Consider the following 15,000-nt stretch of genomic DNA (forward strand, 5'->3'; position numbering starts at 1 on the left):
TATTTTATTAAAAATATTTTTTTATTTTTTAAATAAACAAAGAAGTCGATCACATTTACCTCTAGTCATTTAGCAAGCAGAGGCTTTTGTCCAAAGTGACTTTAACAAGATGACCCAATTGGGGGGTTTATGCAGAAGTATGCAGAAGGACATCTTAAATTAGTCAGTAACCTCGGTCAAACGCTTCCGGTGCATTTCAAACACAATCGGCGCATTTAAGGTCTGTTTTCTTAAAATATCAACAATCTCCACTGCTTGAATGAAATACGATATAAAGTGGGTCTCAGATTGTACAAGAAGCACTGCATTTAATAAAATGTTTCCGTGCCATATCTTTAAAATATAAACGTTTATTTTACACTAGTATTATCAATAGAGTTTCTGCTCATCGGCTGCTCCTGAAGGGCGTGCATGTGTGTGTGTAAACAGTGTTTTATCTAATTTACACTATAACAACTAAAGGAATGCTGAAGTCTATTAAACTGATTGCATTTTAATTACATTACAACATTGATGCTGTGAAAGGAACCTTATGAAATAAAAAAAAAAACTCTGAATCACCGGAGGTTTATCAGTACAGGAAGAAACACTGCATGTGCATGTACCTTATACACCTCAAGTGCTAATAAAACAGAGGAACTTGTTTAAGCTCAGAGGGTTTAGTGCTAGAGCGCTATTAAAATATATATACACACAATATTCTTGCTCATCATTGTTGGTTTGTATTGTAATGTGTGTGTTTTCTGGTCTGGTTTTCAGGTCCTTTCACAGATGTGGTCACTGCGAACCTGAAGCTCAAGAATCCGTCAGAGAGGAAAGTATGTTTCAAAGTGAAGACGACAGCGCCGCGCAGATACTGCGTACGACCCAACAGCGGCATCATCGACCCAGGAGCCACGCTCACCATCTCAGGCTAGTCATTCATCAGTTCATTCACAATTTATTCATTCCTAATCTACGACATTTACTCCTGAACTTGAATTTATTGAATGGGATAGCACCTTTCATTTTCGAGGGGGTCCCTAAAAAGTTCACAAATCAAACAGAGTACAACACATGATAAAGTACATACACTTGACAAGACAAACAATTAAACAAGCAGCACACTCCACCTGAAACACTGCCCACAATCTGAAGCCTAAATAAGCAATAACATATAATCAAAAGTACAAACAATTTGATATGCAAATAAATAATAAACATTTAATTAGGAGCCAATATTAATAACATCCGTGCCCGCGAACCTGCGGCCACTTTCTGTAGAAATTCTGGGAACAAAAAAATAATTCTGTTGCACATGACGAAGCGAATATGATGATGTAAATGGAACAAAATAAGAAGGGAAATTAAAGTAAACACATTTAAAAAGAAACAAATACCAATGATGCTGTCTGCGGAACTTAGGTTGAAGCAAACCAAGTGTTTCGTATAATATACATGATGGGTTCTATAAGGACATCTTAATACAAATCGACACAGAGAATTGAAGACAGTATTTAAAGGTTTTAAACTGATTTCAGAGGTATTGTTATAGATAATATCAGCGTAATCAATAATAGGAAAAATTAATTGAGATCAATTTTTTTCTAACTTTAAATGAAAAACAATTAATAGAGAACCTAAGCACCGATATGACTTTTAATTATACAATCAATATGGGGTTTAAAGGACAGTTCAGTATCGAGCCAAAGGCCTAGATATTTATATTCACTGACGTTAGACAACTGTGACCCGTCATCGAATCTAATGTTTATGTCTACTGAGAGAAACCGCTGAGATTTTTTTAAAACTCCATGCTACGAGACTTCTTTTTATTTAGTATAAGTTTGTTTTTATTGAACCATTCCTAAATTAAAGTGAAATCTAACTGCAAGGAAGATTGAACATATGAAATATCAGAGTGGGAGAAATAAATAACTGTATCGTCTGCATAAAGTTGAATCTGGCAGATTGAACAAAATGTAGGCAAATCATTAAAGGGCCATGAAACCCCCTCGTTTCACCAGGGTGTTTTCACACCTCTACTTTGGAAAAAGTCAGAAAAGTGGGCGTGTCCAGCTCTGTTTAGGGGGGAGTGTCGGAGGAACTAAAGTGGGAGGGTGTGGGAGTGTCTATTTGGGCACGCGCGAGTTTCAGAATTAAAATATACACACACACAGGGAAGAAAGTGATGGTGTTTACATGGACATCTGTAGTCGAATTATTTGCCAAATTATTAAAGGGACAGACGAGTCTTCGCTGAGGCCATCTTCCAGCCTCCACCACGGTGACTGAAGCTCTGTACAAGACTTTTGGCCAGCGGAGAAATTAAAATGGTCGTGCCCAACTGAGTCTGGTTCTCTCAAGGTTTTTTTTCTTCACTCCCATCAGGTGAAGTTTTTTTTTCCCTCTCCACTGTCGCCACTGCCTCGCATGGTTCAGGATTGGTAGAGCTACGCATCGATGAATTTGCTCTTCAGTGTTTGAACTCTCAGTAATGATTAAATCACACTGAACTGAGCTAAACTGAACTGAACTGAACTTAAACACTAAAACCTGAACCACACTGTTCCAGTTACTATGACCATTTATGTGAAGCTGCTTTGACACAATCTACATTGTAAAAGCGCTGTACAAATACAGCTGAATTGAATTGAATAAATGGTGGACTTTAACTGCAGTTTGGCTCTTTCATTCAGGGAATTCATTCATGTCCCTTGCAACAAACAAGATATTTTGCAACAAACAAGATACTTCACTCTGTGAAGGAGACTCATTTCAGCCACTTGTATCTGAGATCTTGTCCTTTCAGTCTTGACCCAAAGCTCATGAGCATAGGTGAGAGTAGGACCATAGATTGACCAGTAAATCAAGAGCTTTGCCTTTCGGCTCAGCTCCTTCTTCACCACAACGGACCGATATATTATCTGCATTACTGCTGCCGCTGCACTAATCCGCCTGTCAATCTCACGTTACATCCTTCCCTCACTCCTGAACAAAACCCCAGGATACTATAACTCCTCCACCTGGGGTAAGGACTTCCTCCATCCTGGAGATGGCAAACCACCTTTTTCCGGTGGAGCAACATGGCCTCGGACTTTCTTAATATATATATATATTTTTTTTTACCTTTTTTATTCTACTGTCTTGTTTTCATGATGAGATTCTTCTTCACTTTATTTAATAATCTGATTTATTTACTTGTTTTTGTTTTCAGATTGTTTTAAATATTGCTTATTATTATTTTTAATATTCAATGACCTGAGAACAAAAGATGAGGAGTTTTGAAGTAATTTTGACTCTGAATTTTAGAGTTTATCTATAAATGTGTGTGTGTGTGTGTGTGTGTGTTGATGTTTGTGTTTTTGTCACAGTTATGCTGCAACCGTTTGATTACGACCCCAATGAGAAAAGCAAACACAAGTTCATGGTACAGACCATCTTCGCCCCGCCGGCAGTCTCAGACACAGAAGCCATGGTGAGAGACCTGTGTGTGTGTCAGAGAATGTGTGTGTGTGTGTGTGTGTGAGAGTCTGTGAGTAAAGCCTCCTTTCCACCACAAACGACAAGCGGCAGTCCGGGAGCTGCGTTGAGTTCCAATCATCTTCGTATGTGGAAAATTTGGGTCCAAATTGAGCTGCGGATCCGTTGAAATATTTGAACTCCTGCGGCTAGACCGTAAGCGATCTGCCGACCGGATATGATGTATTTCAGTGTTGTCCAAGCAGATCCGTGCACACAAGATGAGAAATAGTATTTTATTTGGTTATTTTTTGAATTATAAAAAGTCTTTATTAAAGAAAAAACCTTTTCTGTTCATAAATGCAAGTAAGAAAGTAATAAAAATATATATTTTTAATGTTGTCTCCACATTCCCTCCAATATTTCTACGAGTTTCTAGTATTCATTCATCCATTAAACCATGTAAACACACCGAGAATAAAGGCTCTTGCTATTGCCCTTCTTTATTTTGGACACCGTGAGAATCAGCTTCTCCCCTATGGTGCACGACAACACTGAAAATACTGTGCGACTGCCACAAGGGTGCGTATTCCGACAGTCGTGTCCAAATGTCGTGTGCAGTGAAAAGGCGGCTTAAGAGAGTTTGTGTGTGGAAGTGTGTGTATGTGTGAGTGCGCGCGTGTGTGTGGAAGTGTGTATGTGAGTGCACGGGCGTGTGTGTGGAAGTGTCTGTATGTGAGAGTGCGTGTGTGCGTGTGCGTGCGTGTGTGTGAGAGTGCGTGTGTGTGCGTGTGTGCGTGTGTGTGTGTACGCGTGTGTGTACGCGTGTGTGTACGCGTGTGTGTACGCGTGTGTGTGCGCGTGTGTGCGCGTGTGTGTGCGTGTGTGTGTTTGCGTATGTGTGCGCGTATGTGTGCGTGTGTGAGAGGGGTTTGGATGCAGACCTGGTGCAGTGCAATCTGAGCTGCATCCAATGCTTTTTAATGCACGCACCTAACCCCACCCCTAACCCTACCCATCACAGTGACGTCACTCACTCCATTAAGTGCATTGTGTCTGAGATTGCATCGCTGAGTGATGCAATCTCAGCTTGCATCATAAAGGCTGCATCCAGATACTATTGGAGTACGTGAGAGACCATGTGTGTATATGTGTGTGAGAGTGTGTATGTGGGAGCATGTGCATGCGTGTGTGCGCATGAGTGTATGTGTATGTCAGTGTGTGTTCATCTGTTGTTCAGTGCTGTATTTCCACGTTGAGAGCAGCAGAGGGCAGCAGACACACAGTTTTCTCTCAGTGTGTGTTTAATGCAGTGCTCCTCCATCAGCTCTGAGTTGATTGGGAGTAATACAGTAAGTGTACAGTGAATGAAATCTGCAGTCTGTCAAAATCCAATCAGACTCATTATTTTAGTGCAGTGGTTGTCATTTCTGGTCCTCGGCCCCCTACCCTGTGCATTCCTTACCTAACACACCTGATTCTCATCCATGAATTAGTCCACTTGTGTCAGATAAGAGAGACGGATAAAATGTGCAGGGGGGGGGGCTGAGGACTGGAATTGAGGACCACTGTTTTGGTGTAGAATTGTAGAAAGTGTTTTAATGAAATGAGCTGGAGTTTCCCTCATGCAGGAGATGCACAGTACTGGAAAAATCCACATTTCAATATTGCATATTTCTATTAAAAATAAACATACAGTGCTCAGCGTATATAAGTACACCCCTCACACATCTCTCTTTTAAATTCATATTGTTAATAGGAAGCTCTGCAATATTATAATTGTAATGTAATGTAATGTGTGTATTTATATAGTGCATTTATTGTGTATGGCAATACACCCAAAGCGCTTCACAATCATGAGGGGGGGTCTACCCACACCACCACCAGTGTGCAGCATCCACTTGGATGATGCGACGGCTGCCACAGGACAACGGCGCCAGTGCGCTCACCACACACCAGCTATTGGTGGAGAGGAGGGACAGTGATAGAGCCAATTCGGTGGAGAAGGGATGATTGGGAGGCCATGATCGTAAGGGCCGATAGAGGGACTTTGGCCAGGACACCGGGGTTACACCCCTGCTCTTTCACGAGAAGTGCCATGGGATTTTTAATGACCACAGAGAGTCAAGACCTCGGTTTAACGTCTCATCCGAAAGACGGCCCCCACTGACAGTATAGTGTCCCCTTCACTATACTGGGGCATTAGGACTCACGCAGACCGCAGGTTGAGCGCCCCCTGCTGGCCTCACTAACACCACTTCCAACAGCAACCTAGTGTTCCCTAGTGGTCTCCCATCCAGGTACTGACCAGGCTCAGCCCTGCTTAGCTTCAGTGAGTAACCGGTCTTGGGCTGATTGTGCATATACATTAGATTGGTCAGTACTGAAGCCAAATCTGGAGCTTATCTAACAAAATAACTAACGATAATGCTCAAAACGCTAGTACAGCCACATTTATTTGTTAGAGAAAATATTAAAAACAAATGTTAAAAAAAGGAAAAATTATGAGAAGCAAAAGAATGTAAAAATTGAGTTGAAATTTTGTAGGTTGTAATTGTTTTTTTTTTGCGATATTTTGCTTGACTTTAATAGTTTTATCTTCCAATTTCTCCATATGCTTGGTGACAAGTATTATTGTAATAAATAAATCTGTTTAATAAATCTGCTTTGTTTAAATGCACCAAAACACACTGCCTATACTCACTGAGAAATGGAGGAACACGTTCATCTTCAAAAGGAGATGTGCTCAATTATGCTGAGCACTGTATGAATAACGCTGCTCACATCAAGACATCACAGTGCTGAGCTGTGTATGTAACCAAGACATGATAGTGTACACTGTGGGTGTGTGTGTTTGTGTGTGTGTGTGTGTATATATGCATGCATGTATGTATGTATGTATATAGCCTCTCACACACGTACACTCACACATATCTATGTGAGTTTTGTGTCTGTGTGTATGTCAGTGTGTGTGTGTGTGTGCGTGCATGTGTATGTATGCATGTACTGTATATATGGGAGTTTGTACTTGTGTGTGTGTGTGCCATCTGCTAGTGGTTGTGTGTGATCAATTGCCCGTTTCCCGTGTGTTTCAGTGGAAAGACGCGAAACCCGATGAGCTCATGGATTCCAAACTCAGATGTGTGTTTGAGCTGCCGTCTGAAAACGATAAAGTGGTGAGTACTGCAGCTCACTCCACCCTGTGCGTGTGTGTGTGTGTGCGTGCGTGCGTGCGTGTGTGTGTCAGAAACGCCTCCATCAGCATTGACACAGAGCTACAAGTTGTCTGTTATGTTCAAATTATGTTTCATCTGGTCAGACACATATTTTTCTGTGCTTTTTTAACCGCAATAGTTTTAATAACTCATGATTTTGCAATGATGACAGCACATAATATTTGACTAGATTTTTTCCAGCATACTAGTGCAGCTTAAAGGGGTAGTCTGTAAGTTTGACACCCATTGGTTAAACCAGGTATTGCATTCCTGGATGAAAACACAAGCAAGCGCAGGTTGCCAGATTGATGACACTAACAGCAGTGTGCCTTACTGTCGAGCCTAAAGGCTGATTTCTCGCTGATTTAGGTCAAGTTCTGACTAAAAGCAGCAATATGCGATAGAACAGGGGTTCTCAACTGGTTTGGCCATGAGACCTACATTTTTACCTTGTCATCAAGCCATGGCCCAAATTTTTAGGAACTATAATACAATTTTTGGAATTATAATTAGTTTGTATTTATTTGTTAACATACACAAGTAGTGACAGATAAAAAGACTTACAAATAAACACTATTTTACTGCTGTCATTTAACAAAATGTATCAAATTATAGAAATAATACAGAGTAAAAATGACAAATACTGTAAACAGTGGTTAGGGTAAGGATAGGTTCCGTTACCATGCACTAAACTGTTAATAAAACATATTGTCTGGTTTCTAAATGTCCTTTTAATTTAGACGATTTCGTGCTCTCTTGTGAGAGCACCTAGCTTCTTATGACACACTGAGGCTTTAAGTCTTTTTTGCCATCAATATATGTAAATCCATGCTTTACATATTCGGGGTCATACTTGCGCTTTGACCAACACAATCTCACGGCAATTCATAACTTTTTCATTTAGTGGCTAATTCGTATGAATTCGTATGATCTAATTCGTACAATTTAGTACGACTTGCTCATTCCCCAATGACGGTTGGGGTTAGGTGCCACGCCTCCTTTTAAAATCGTACCATTTTGTACGACAGAACTGGTACAAATTCGTAGGAATAAGCCACTAAACTAGCAAAACGTAAAATACTTACGTTTCCTCGTGAGATCAGGCTGGCTTTGACATATCTTTTGCTATAATTAAATGAAATTTCACATGTCAAACGGCAAAAATAAGTCAAAATAAGTTAAATTAAACTTTTGTTGTTATTTTGACCACACACTCCGCGACCCTCCGTGACTGTGATAGAAGAAATATCTTCCATATTAAAAGGAGTTTTTGTCCTGACCAACACCTCGAATTAATATATTAGAAACGGCTTCTATTTCTCACAGCTGAACAGCAGAAAACTGACAATGACCAGCTCAGGTACAGCTCATGTGCTTAATTCAGTGTTCAGTGCTCATAATGTGAGTCTGAATGGCATTTTACAGGACATGCATTGCCATACTACTGAAAGCAGCAGCAGATAGTTCAGCTCAGATCTGAAAAATAAAAAGTCTGATATTGAACTGTGAGGTTTAATGTGTATTTATTAGATTATAAAGCTGACCATTGTGCTGGAGTGCAGTGAGTGCACTATTCTGTGCTTCTGAATGGCTGTGTTTACATTTCTATTGTGTTTCGTCTGCTGTAAACAGTCATACTGCTCATCTCTGCGTATCTCATCATGTAGCGTGTTTTTAGGACACGAGTTTACATTGTGACCTGCTCACCTAATGTTTACATTCGCAATATTTATATTATTTGCTAATTAATAACCTCATGTGAAACTCTGAATCTGCGTCTCATTTCGGAGTCTGCTACTGTCCACCAGAGGTCACATTTTGTTCACGGACGCATGTTTTGAGAGTCTTCATGACTGAATGAATGAAATAGGCTGTTTTCCACCATCTGGCAACCCGGAGTGCTGAAATTATTTATTTATTCGACATGGACATCACATTTACACTGGACAACCAAATGCATTTGTTTAAGTGTTTTAGCATACTTGCTAATTCTCAACACCTGTCCACAGGGGGCTTAAACATTGAAAATATAATAAATGCATATACACATTACAATTCTTTACATAAAATTACTGAAGGCAAAAGCAAAGGCGACATGATCCAACAAACTAACAGTACACTATATTTATATTTAAATATAATTGGCTGAACTGGCATTGGGCGGGTTAAATAAATAATCAAAACAAAGACAGCCGTTCCAGCAAGTAACGCACGTTCAAAGCTGAATATCTGACTTAAGCAGTGTTTTTCTGCATGTTTCTGAAATATTTGCACATATATTATGGAATTTTTATGCTTTAGAAGAGAAAAACTTAAATACAGCACCTTCAAAGTGACGTTTACTGGCTTTACTAGGTTAATAAGGCAAGTCATTGTCTAACATTGTCGCACATTGTTTAACATGGTTTGGAAAACGTGAAAAATAGTTAAAGTTTCAGAGGAGTGCTAATAGTTTACATTCAATATAAATATGCAATTACATATAATTAAAAAATATTAATCAGTATGGCATCATAATTTCTGTTTTAACATTATTGTGACGGTTAGGTTTAGGGTTGGGGTAGGGGAAGATGTTAATAAACTACAATTATTAGGTAATTTAAGAAAATAATATGAATATTCTCAACATCATTTCTATTTTTACATTACTGTCCGGGTTGAGTTTATGGTTGGGGTGGGGATAGACATTAATAAAATACAATTATTGGGTAATTTAAGAAAATAATATGAATATTCTCAACATCATTTCTATTTTTATATTACTGTGAGGGTTGAGTTTATGGTTGGGGTGGGGATAGACATTAATAAAATACATTTAATGGGTAATTTAAGAAAATAATATGAATATCCTAGTCATAATTACTGTTTCTACATTACTGTAAGGGGTTGAGTTTATGGTTGGGGTGGGGATAGACATTAATAAATTACAATTAATGGGTAATTTAATAAAATAGCATGAATATTCTTGTATTATTAATGCTTTTACATTACTGTGAGGGTTGGGTGTAGAGTTGGGGTGGGGATATACATTAATACATTACAATTAATGGGTAATTTAATAAAATAATATGAATATTCTTGTAGTAATGTCTGTTTTTACATTACTGTGAGGGTTGGGTTTAGGGTTGTGGTATGGAAGGACATTAATAAATTACAAATTAATGGATAATTTAATAAATAACATGAATATTTTTTCATCATATCATTACTGTTAACATTAACGAAATACAATTAATGGCTCATTTACTGAATAATTTAAACAGTTTTAGTGTTAGACTAATAAAAGAGTTATTTTTTAATTTAATATCTAATAAAAATAGTTCTCATTAACGTCCGGCTGCAGCTGTATCTCTTCATGCGACCTGCCTTAGCAGTTGCTAGAAGGTATACACCTGCTGTCAGACAGACACACTGCTGATGTTACTTCCTGTTTGTTGCTGCTCCGCTTGGTGTGCAGTATTTGGAGAACTGGATGTCTGCCGCTCGGCTCTTCAGACGTCCTCCGTTTCCTCCTGGGGTCAGCAGCAGGAGCTCAGGGTCAGAGATCACAGAGGTCAGAGGTCAGCAATGTGAGAGTCAGAGCAGGCAGGACAGCAGAGCCTTCAGGAGGGTAGGTCAGAGGTCAGCAGGACAGAGCACATCCATAAACAAACACTGAGCGCCGCTGTAATGATGGAAAGGACTGAACTGAATCACTTAAGATGTTGGCGTGTTTTACCCACAGTGCTCTGTCAGACAGGTGATGTCATCAAGATGTGCATCATTTCCTGCTCAATCAATAGCCGCAGTTCCACTGTCGGGCCAGTGTGAGCCAGAGCTCTTATTGGGCCGGGCCAATAGCACAGGAGCTTGAGCAGTGGGCGTTTCCACTGCCAGGCTAATGACCTGCCGTGCAACACGTAAACCTCATCCCAGAACACCCCCACAAAGCAAACGTCACACAACCTGTGCACAAAGAAATATCACTTATAAATTAAATCTGCTTTATTATGTTATGCAACAGCCTTGCATTTCAAAGAATACATAAAGGCGATCATAAGCAGAATGACCCCTAGCCTATGAGGTGTTTTATGGAATATTTTTAATTGACCAGTAGCTTCCCCCCCTTATTTATTTATGTTTTGGTACATGTACTTGTGCGTGATCAGAAAACTAGTGTAATGGCGGCACACCATCTTTACCAGACTTTACCAAACTCTGCCTCTGCTTTCACTTCGCCCTGACGTAGGGCTGCTCGATTTTGGAAAAAATCATAATCACGATTATTTTGGTCATAATTGTAATCACGATTATTCAAAACGATCATCAGTTGAAGTCAAAATAATCAGCGCTCCTGAGAATTTAGTTTTTTTTTTAATAAATATTTCCCAAATTATGTTAAACAGAGCAAGAAATTTTAAAAGTATTTTCTCTAATATTTTTTTTCTTCTGGAGAAAGTCTTATTTGTTTTATTTTTGCTAGAATTAAAGCAGGTTTAAATATTTTGAAACCCATTTTAAGGTCAATATTATTATCCCCCTTAAGCTATATATGTTTGATTGTCTGCAGAAGAAACTACTGTTATACAATGCCTTGCCTAATTACTGTAATTAAGCCTTTGAATTGCACTTTAATCTGAATGCTTGTATTTTGAAAAACATCTAGTAAAATGTTATGTACTGTCATCATAGCAAAGATAAAACAAATCAGTAATTAGACATGAGATATCAAAACTATTATGTTCAGAAAAAAAACTTCTTTCCATTAAACAGAAATTGGGGGAAAAGGGTTGCTAATATTCAGGAGGGCTAATAATTCTGACTTCAACTGTATATATACAGTTATTTCCACCCTGCTAAGGAAAGAGAAATAAATACAGTAGAATAAAAATATGAAACAAACTGTGCTTTAAGCATCTTCACCCTAAGAAAAACACTTCAGCTACAAAAATCCTTCAGTCAGGAGCAGTAAGGGATGTTCTCGTCTTTTGATTAATGATAAAACAGGCGGCAGCATTTCGCACTGTCACTTTAATGGTTTCTCTTTCGCGTGTCTTTTGATTCTCAATTCATTTTTTTAATACGCAAATGAGGGTTGATATGAATAATCACTAATCACCATGTTTTGACACCTATTTGACCATTAAAGCGCTGATGTTAAGATGCACACACACATAAGCACGTGATCTTTCGCGCTTTTGGTTTATGATGCAATAATCGTTTATCTCGATTAATGGTTTTTGATAATCGTTAGAAGCCATAATCGAAATGGGATTTTCGATTAATTGCACAGCCCTACCCTGACGCTAGGCTTCGGCGGTAATACGGTAATATGGTATACCGCGGGATCTAAAAATAGCAACGGTGTCAGTTCTAATACAGTCATTAAAAACAATTCACTAAAGTAGGAGACAAGCATTAAATAATAAATATTATTTATTTAATGTCTACAAATGAGTGCGTGATTGTCATGACGGGACAGTGTGGAGGAGAGAGAGGTGAGGGAAGATTTCGAGTCACGCACCAAGTCACCTGCTGTGTGTTTGTGTGTGTGTGTGTGTGTGTGTGTGCGTGTGCGTGTGCGTGTGTGTGTGTGTGTGCGTGCGTGCGTGTGTGCGTGCGTGTGTGCGTGTGCGTGTGCGTATGCGTGTGCGTGTATGAATGAGAGAGAGAGAGACACACACACACACACACAGACAGCATCCACGTGGATGCACGCGTGCTCGCTTGCTCGGAAGCGATACTGTAAGACCGCGCGACCGCTCCCTTTTAAGTTACTGACCGCTCCTGCGCTTTATTCGGAAACACACACACACACACACACACACACACACACACACAGAGAGAGAGAGAGAGAGAGAGAGAGCAAGCGCGCGTGGTGCTGTGCGTCTCTCTCTCTCCCTCTCGCTTGCTCGCTCGCTCTGTTTGTGTGTGTGTGTGTGTGTGAGAGAGAGTGTGGTGCTGTGCGTCTCTCTCGCTCTCTCTGTGTGTGTGTCAAACGCAGATCTCTAATACAAACAAGATAAACAGGTGACCGCGAACCTCAGGTCGCCCTACGTCATGTTTTTTTATTATGCACGGTAATACCTGATACCGGGGTAAAATAGGGAGGAGGTTTGACGGTATCAAAATTTGGCTACCGCCCTAGCCTACTTGACACCCTAGCTGGCTCACTTTGGCCCAAGGTATTCAGCTTTCCCAAAAAGACCAGCCCCAAGGAAGCCCTACTTTGGCCCGATCAGGCCCTGGAAGTGATAGCTACTCTCACACTAGCTCACTCGCTTCAGGCACGACAGTGGAAACGCCGCTATTAGCTGTACCCTCAGGCTAGGCCAAAGTAGATTGAAGTAATTGTAATGCAAATAACATTGTAAAATCAACAAATTCTAGTGTTTAATGTGTCTACATGTCTGCATGTGTCTAGTGTCTACATGTAAATGTAAAGGTTTGCAGAAAAGCCTTGAAATCAGCATCAGAATGAGCTTTATTTGCCAAGTGTGCACAAATACACAGAGACTGACTTGGGTTCAGGAGTCCAGGGTACACACAAATCAACACAAGCGGACAGAAGGTATTTAAATAAGCGAGAAATATAGTAAACAATATTCAAAGGGGGGCTAATAATTCTGACTTCAACTATATAGTGCTCAGCATTTGTGAGTACATCCCTCACAAATTCTATAGGGTGCTTTACAAACACATATTTATTATATTTTATATGCTCCTTGCTTTTTTCAACTATAATAATTTACATTTAGTCATTCAGCAGACGCTTTTATCCAAAGCGACTTACAAATGAGGACAAGGAAGCAACTTACACAACTATAAGAGCAACAATGAAGAAGTGCTGTAGGCAAGTTTCAGGTCTGTAAAGTGTAAGAAGCAAAACATCAGTAGTTTTTTTTTTTCTTTCAATTTATTTTATGTAGTTAGCAGTGGAGCCAGAGAGGCAATTGCAGATTAGGAAGGGAAGTGGAGACTAAATAGTTGAGTTTTTAGTGGTTTCTTGAAGACAGCGAGTGACTCTGCCGTTCTGATGCAGTTAGGGAGTTCATTCCACCAACTGGGCAGATTGAATGCGAGAGTTCGGGAAAGTGATTTCTTCCCTCTTTGGGATGAACCACGAGGCGACGTTCATTCACAGAACGCAAGTTTCTGGAGGACACATACATCTGCAGAAGTGAGAGCAGATAAGAAGGAGCAAAGCCAGAAGTCTCTTTGTAAGCAAACATCAGAGCAACTGGCAGCCAGTGCAAACGGATGAGCAGCGGAGTGACATGTGCTCGTTTAGGTTCATTGAAGACCACTCGTGCTGCTGCGTTCTGGAGCAGCTGAAGAGGCTTGATAGAGTTAGCTGGGAGCCCGGCTAGTAGAGAGTTGCAATAGTCCAGTCTGGAGAGAACAAGAGCTTGAACAAGGAGTTGAGCTGCATGTTCAGATAGGAAGGGTCGGACCTTTCTGATGTTGTAATCACTAGTTGTTTAGATTTTGTTGCTGGTAAAGGAATATTCTACTGTGTGAACCTCAGATATGTGAGTGTGTGTGTTTTTTCTATTGTTTTATAATATAATGATCACATGGTGTTATTTTTGTTGCATGTAAAGGAATATTCTTCAGTGTTTACTCTGGTGTGTGTGTGTGTGTCCTCTAGAATGAGGTGGACTCTGCGTGTAAAGTGCCCGTCCTGAACTCCTCTAAAGCGGACGGTCTGCTGTCGGTGAAGCCTCTGTCTGGAGCTCACGATGACTCTGAGATGCGGAGGATCCTGGAGGACTGCAAACGCCTGCAGACGGAGCTCAGCAAACTGCACGACGAGAACCGCCAGCTCAAGGTGTGTATATGTTACAGCACAGCACACATATGTGTCTTAAGACCTATTTCAACCCGGTTGTGTGTCAGCAGTAGTGTTTATGAGAATCGGACAGAGGACTCATCGCTTGCGCTCCATGTTTTTGTCCAGTTGAGCGCTGTGCAGCTTCAGGTCTGATCATCATTACTAAAGTGATCAATAACTGTCACATTTGTATTTGTGGAAATCTAACACTACTGTTGGATATGTGTTTGTTTTCTGATAAGAGAAATATTTTCGTTTTAGACAGGCTATTGTCGACTCCCCACAGTCATGGCTCTAATATAATTTTTTTTACTGTCGCCATACAAAACTCTCAGTGAAATGTACTTTAAGTTATTAAGAATCTGTTCAATCTGTACAATTAAGTATTCACTTATATAAATTATAAAACTGTATATGGATTAATAATTTATAGTCATTAATTTTAGGATTGGCAAAAATATCTCGGAAATAATTTTTTGTTTCTGCCAAGTTTTTCGCGGACCCTCTAGCGCTCTCTTGCGGCCCACCAGG

General features: G+C 39.9%; 1 protein-coding gene across 2 annotated transcripts in view; it reads left to right on the plus strand.

Annotated features, from left to right (window-relative positions):
* Positions 1-15,000, plus strand: part of vapal (VAMP (vesicle-associated membrane protein)-associated protein A, like) — a 50,260-nt gene that overhangs the window by 33,592 nt on the left and 1,668 nt on the right. The window contains exons 2-6 of one of the 2 annotated variants that reach the window (XM_073915772.1): positions 760-912; positions 3,354-3,457; positions 6,537-6,617; positions 10,114-10,266; positions 14,287-14,466. In XM_073915772.1, coding sequence (XP_073771873.1) covers positions 760-912; positions 3,354-3,457; positions 6,537-6,617; positions 10,114-10,266; positions 14,287-14,466 — 671 coding nt within the window. 2 annotated transcript variants of the gene reach the window in all.

The sequence above is a fragment of the Danio rerio genome, chromosome 2 (assembly GCF_049306965.1).
Source record: "Danio rerio strain Tuebingen ecotype United States chromosome 2, GRCz12tu, whole genome shotgun sequence".
Taxonomy (NCBI): domain Eukaryota; kingdom Metazoa; phylum Chordata; class Actinopteri; order Cypriniformes; family Danionidae; genus Danio; species Danio rerio.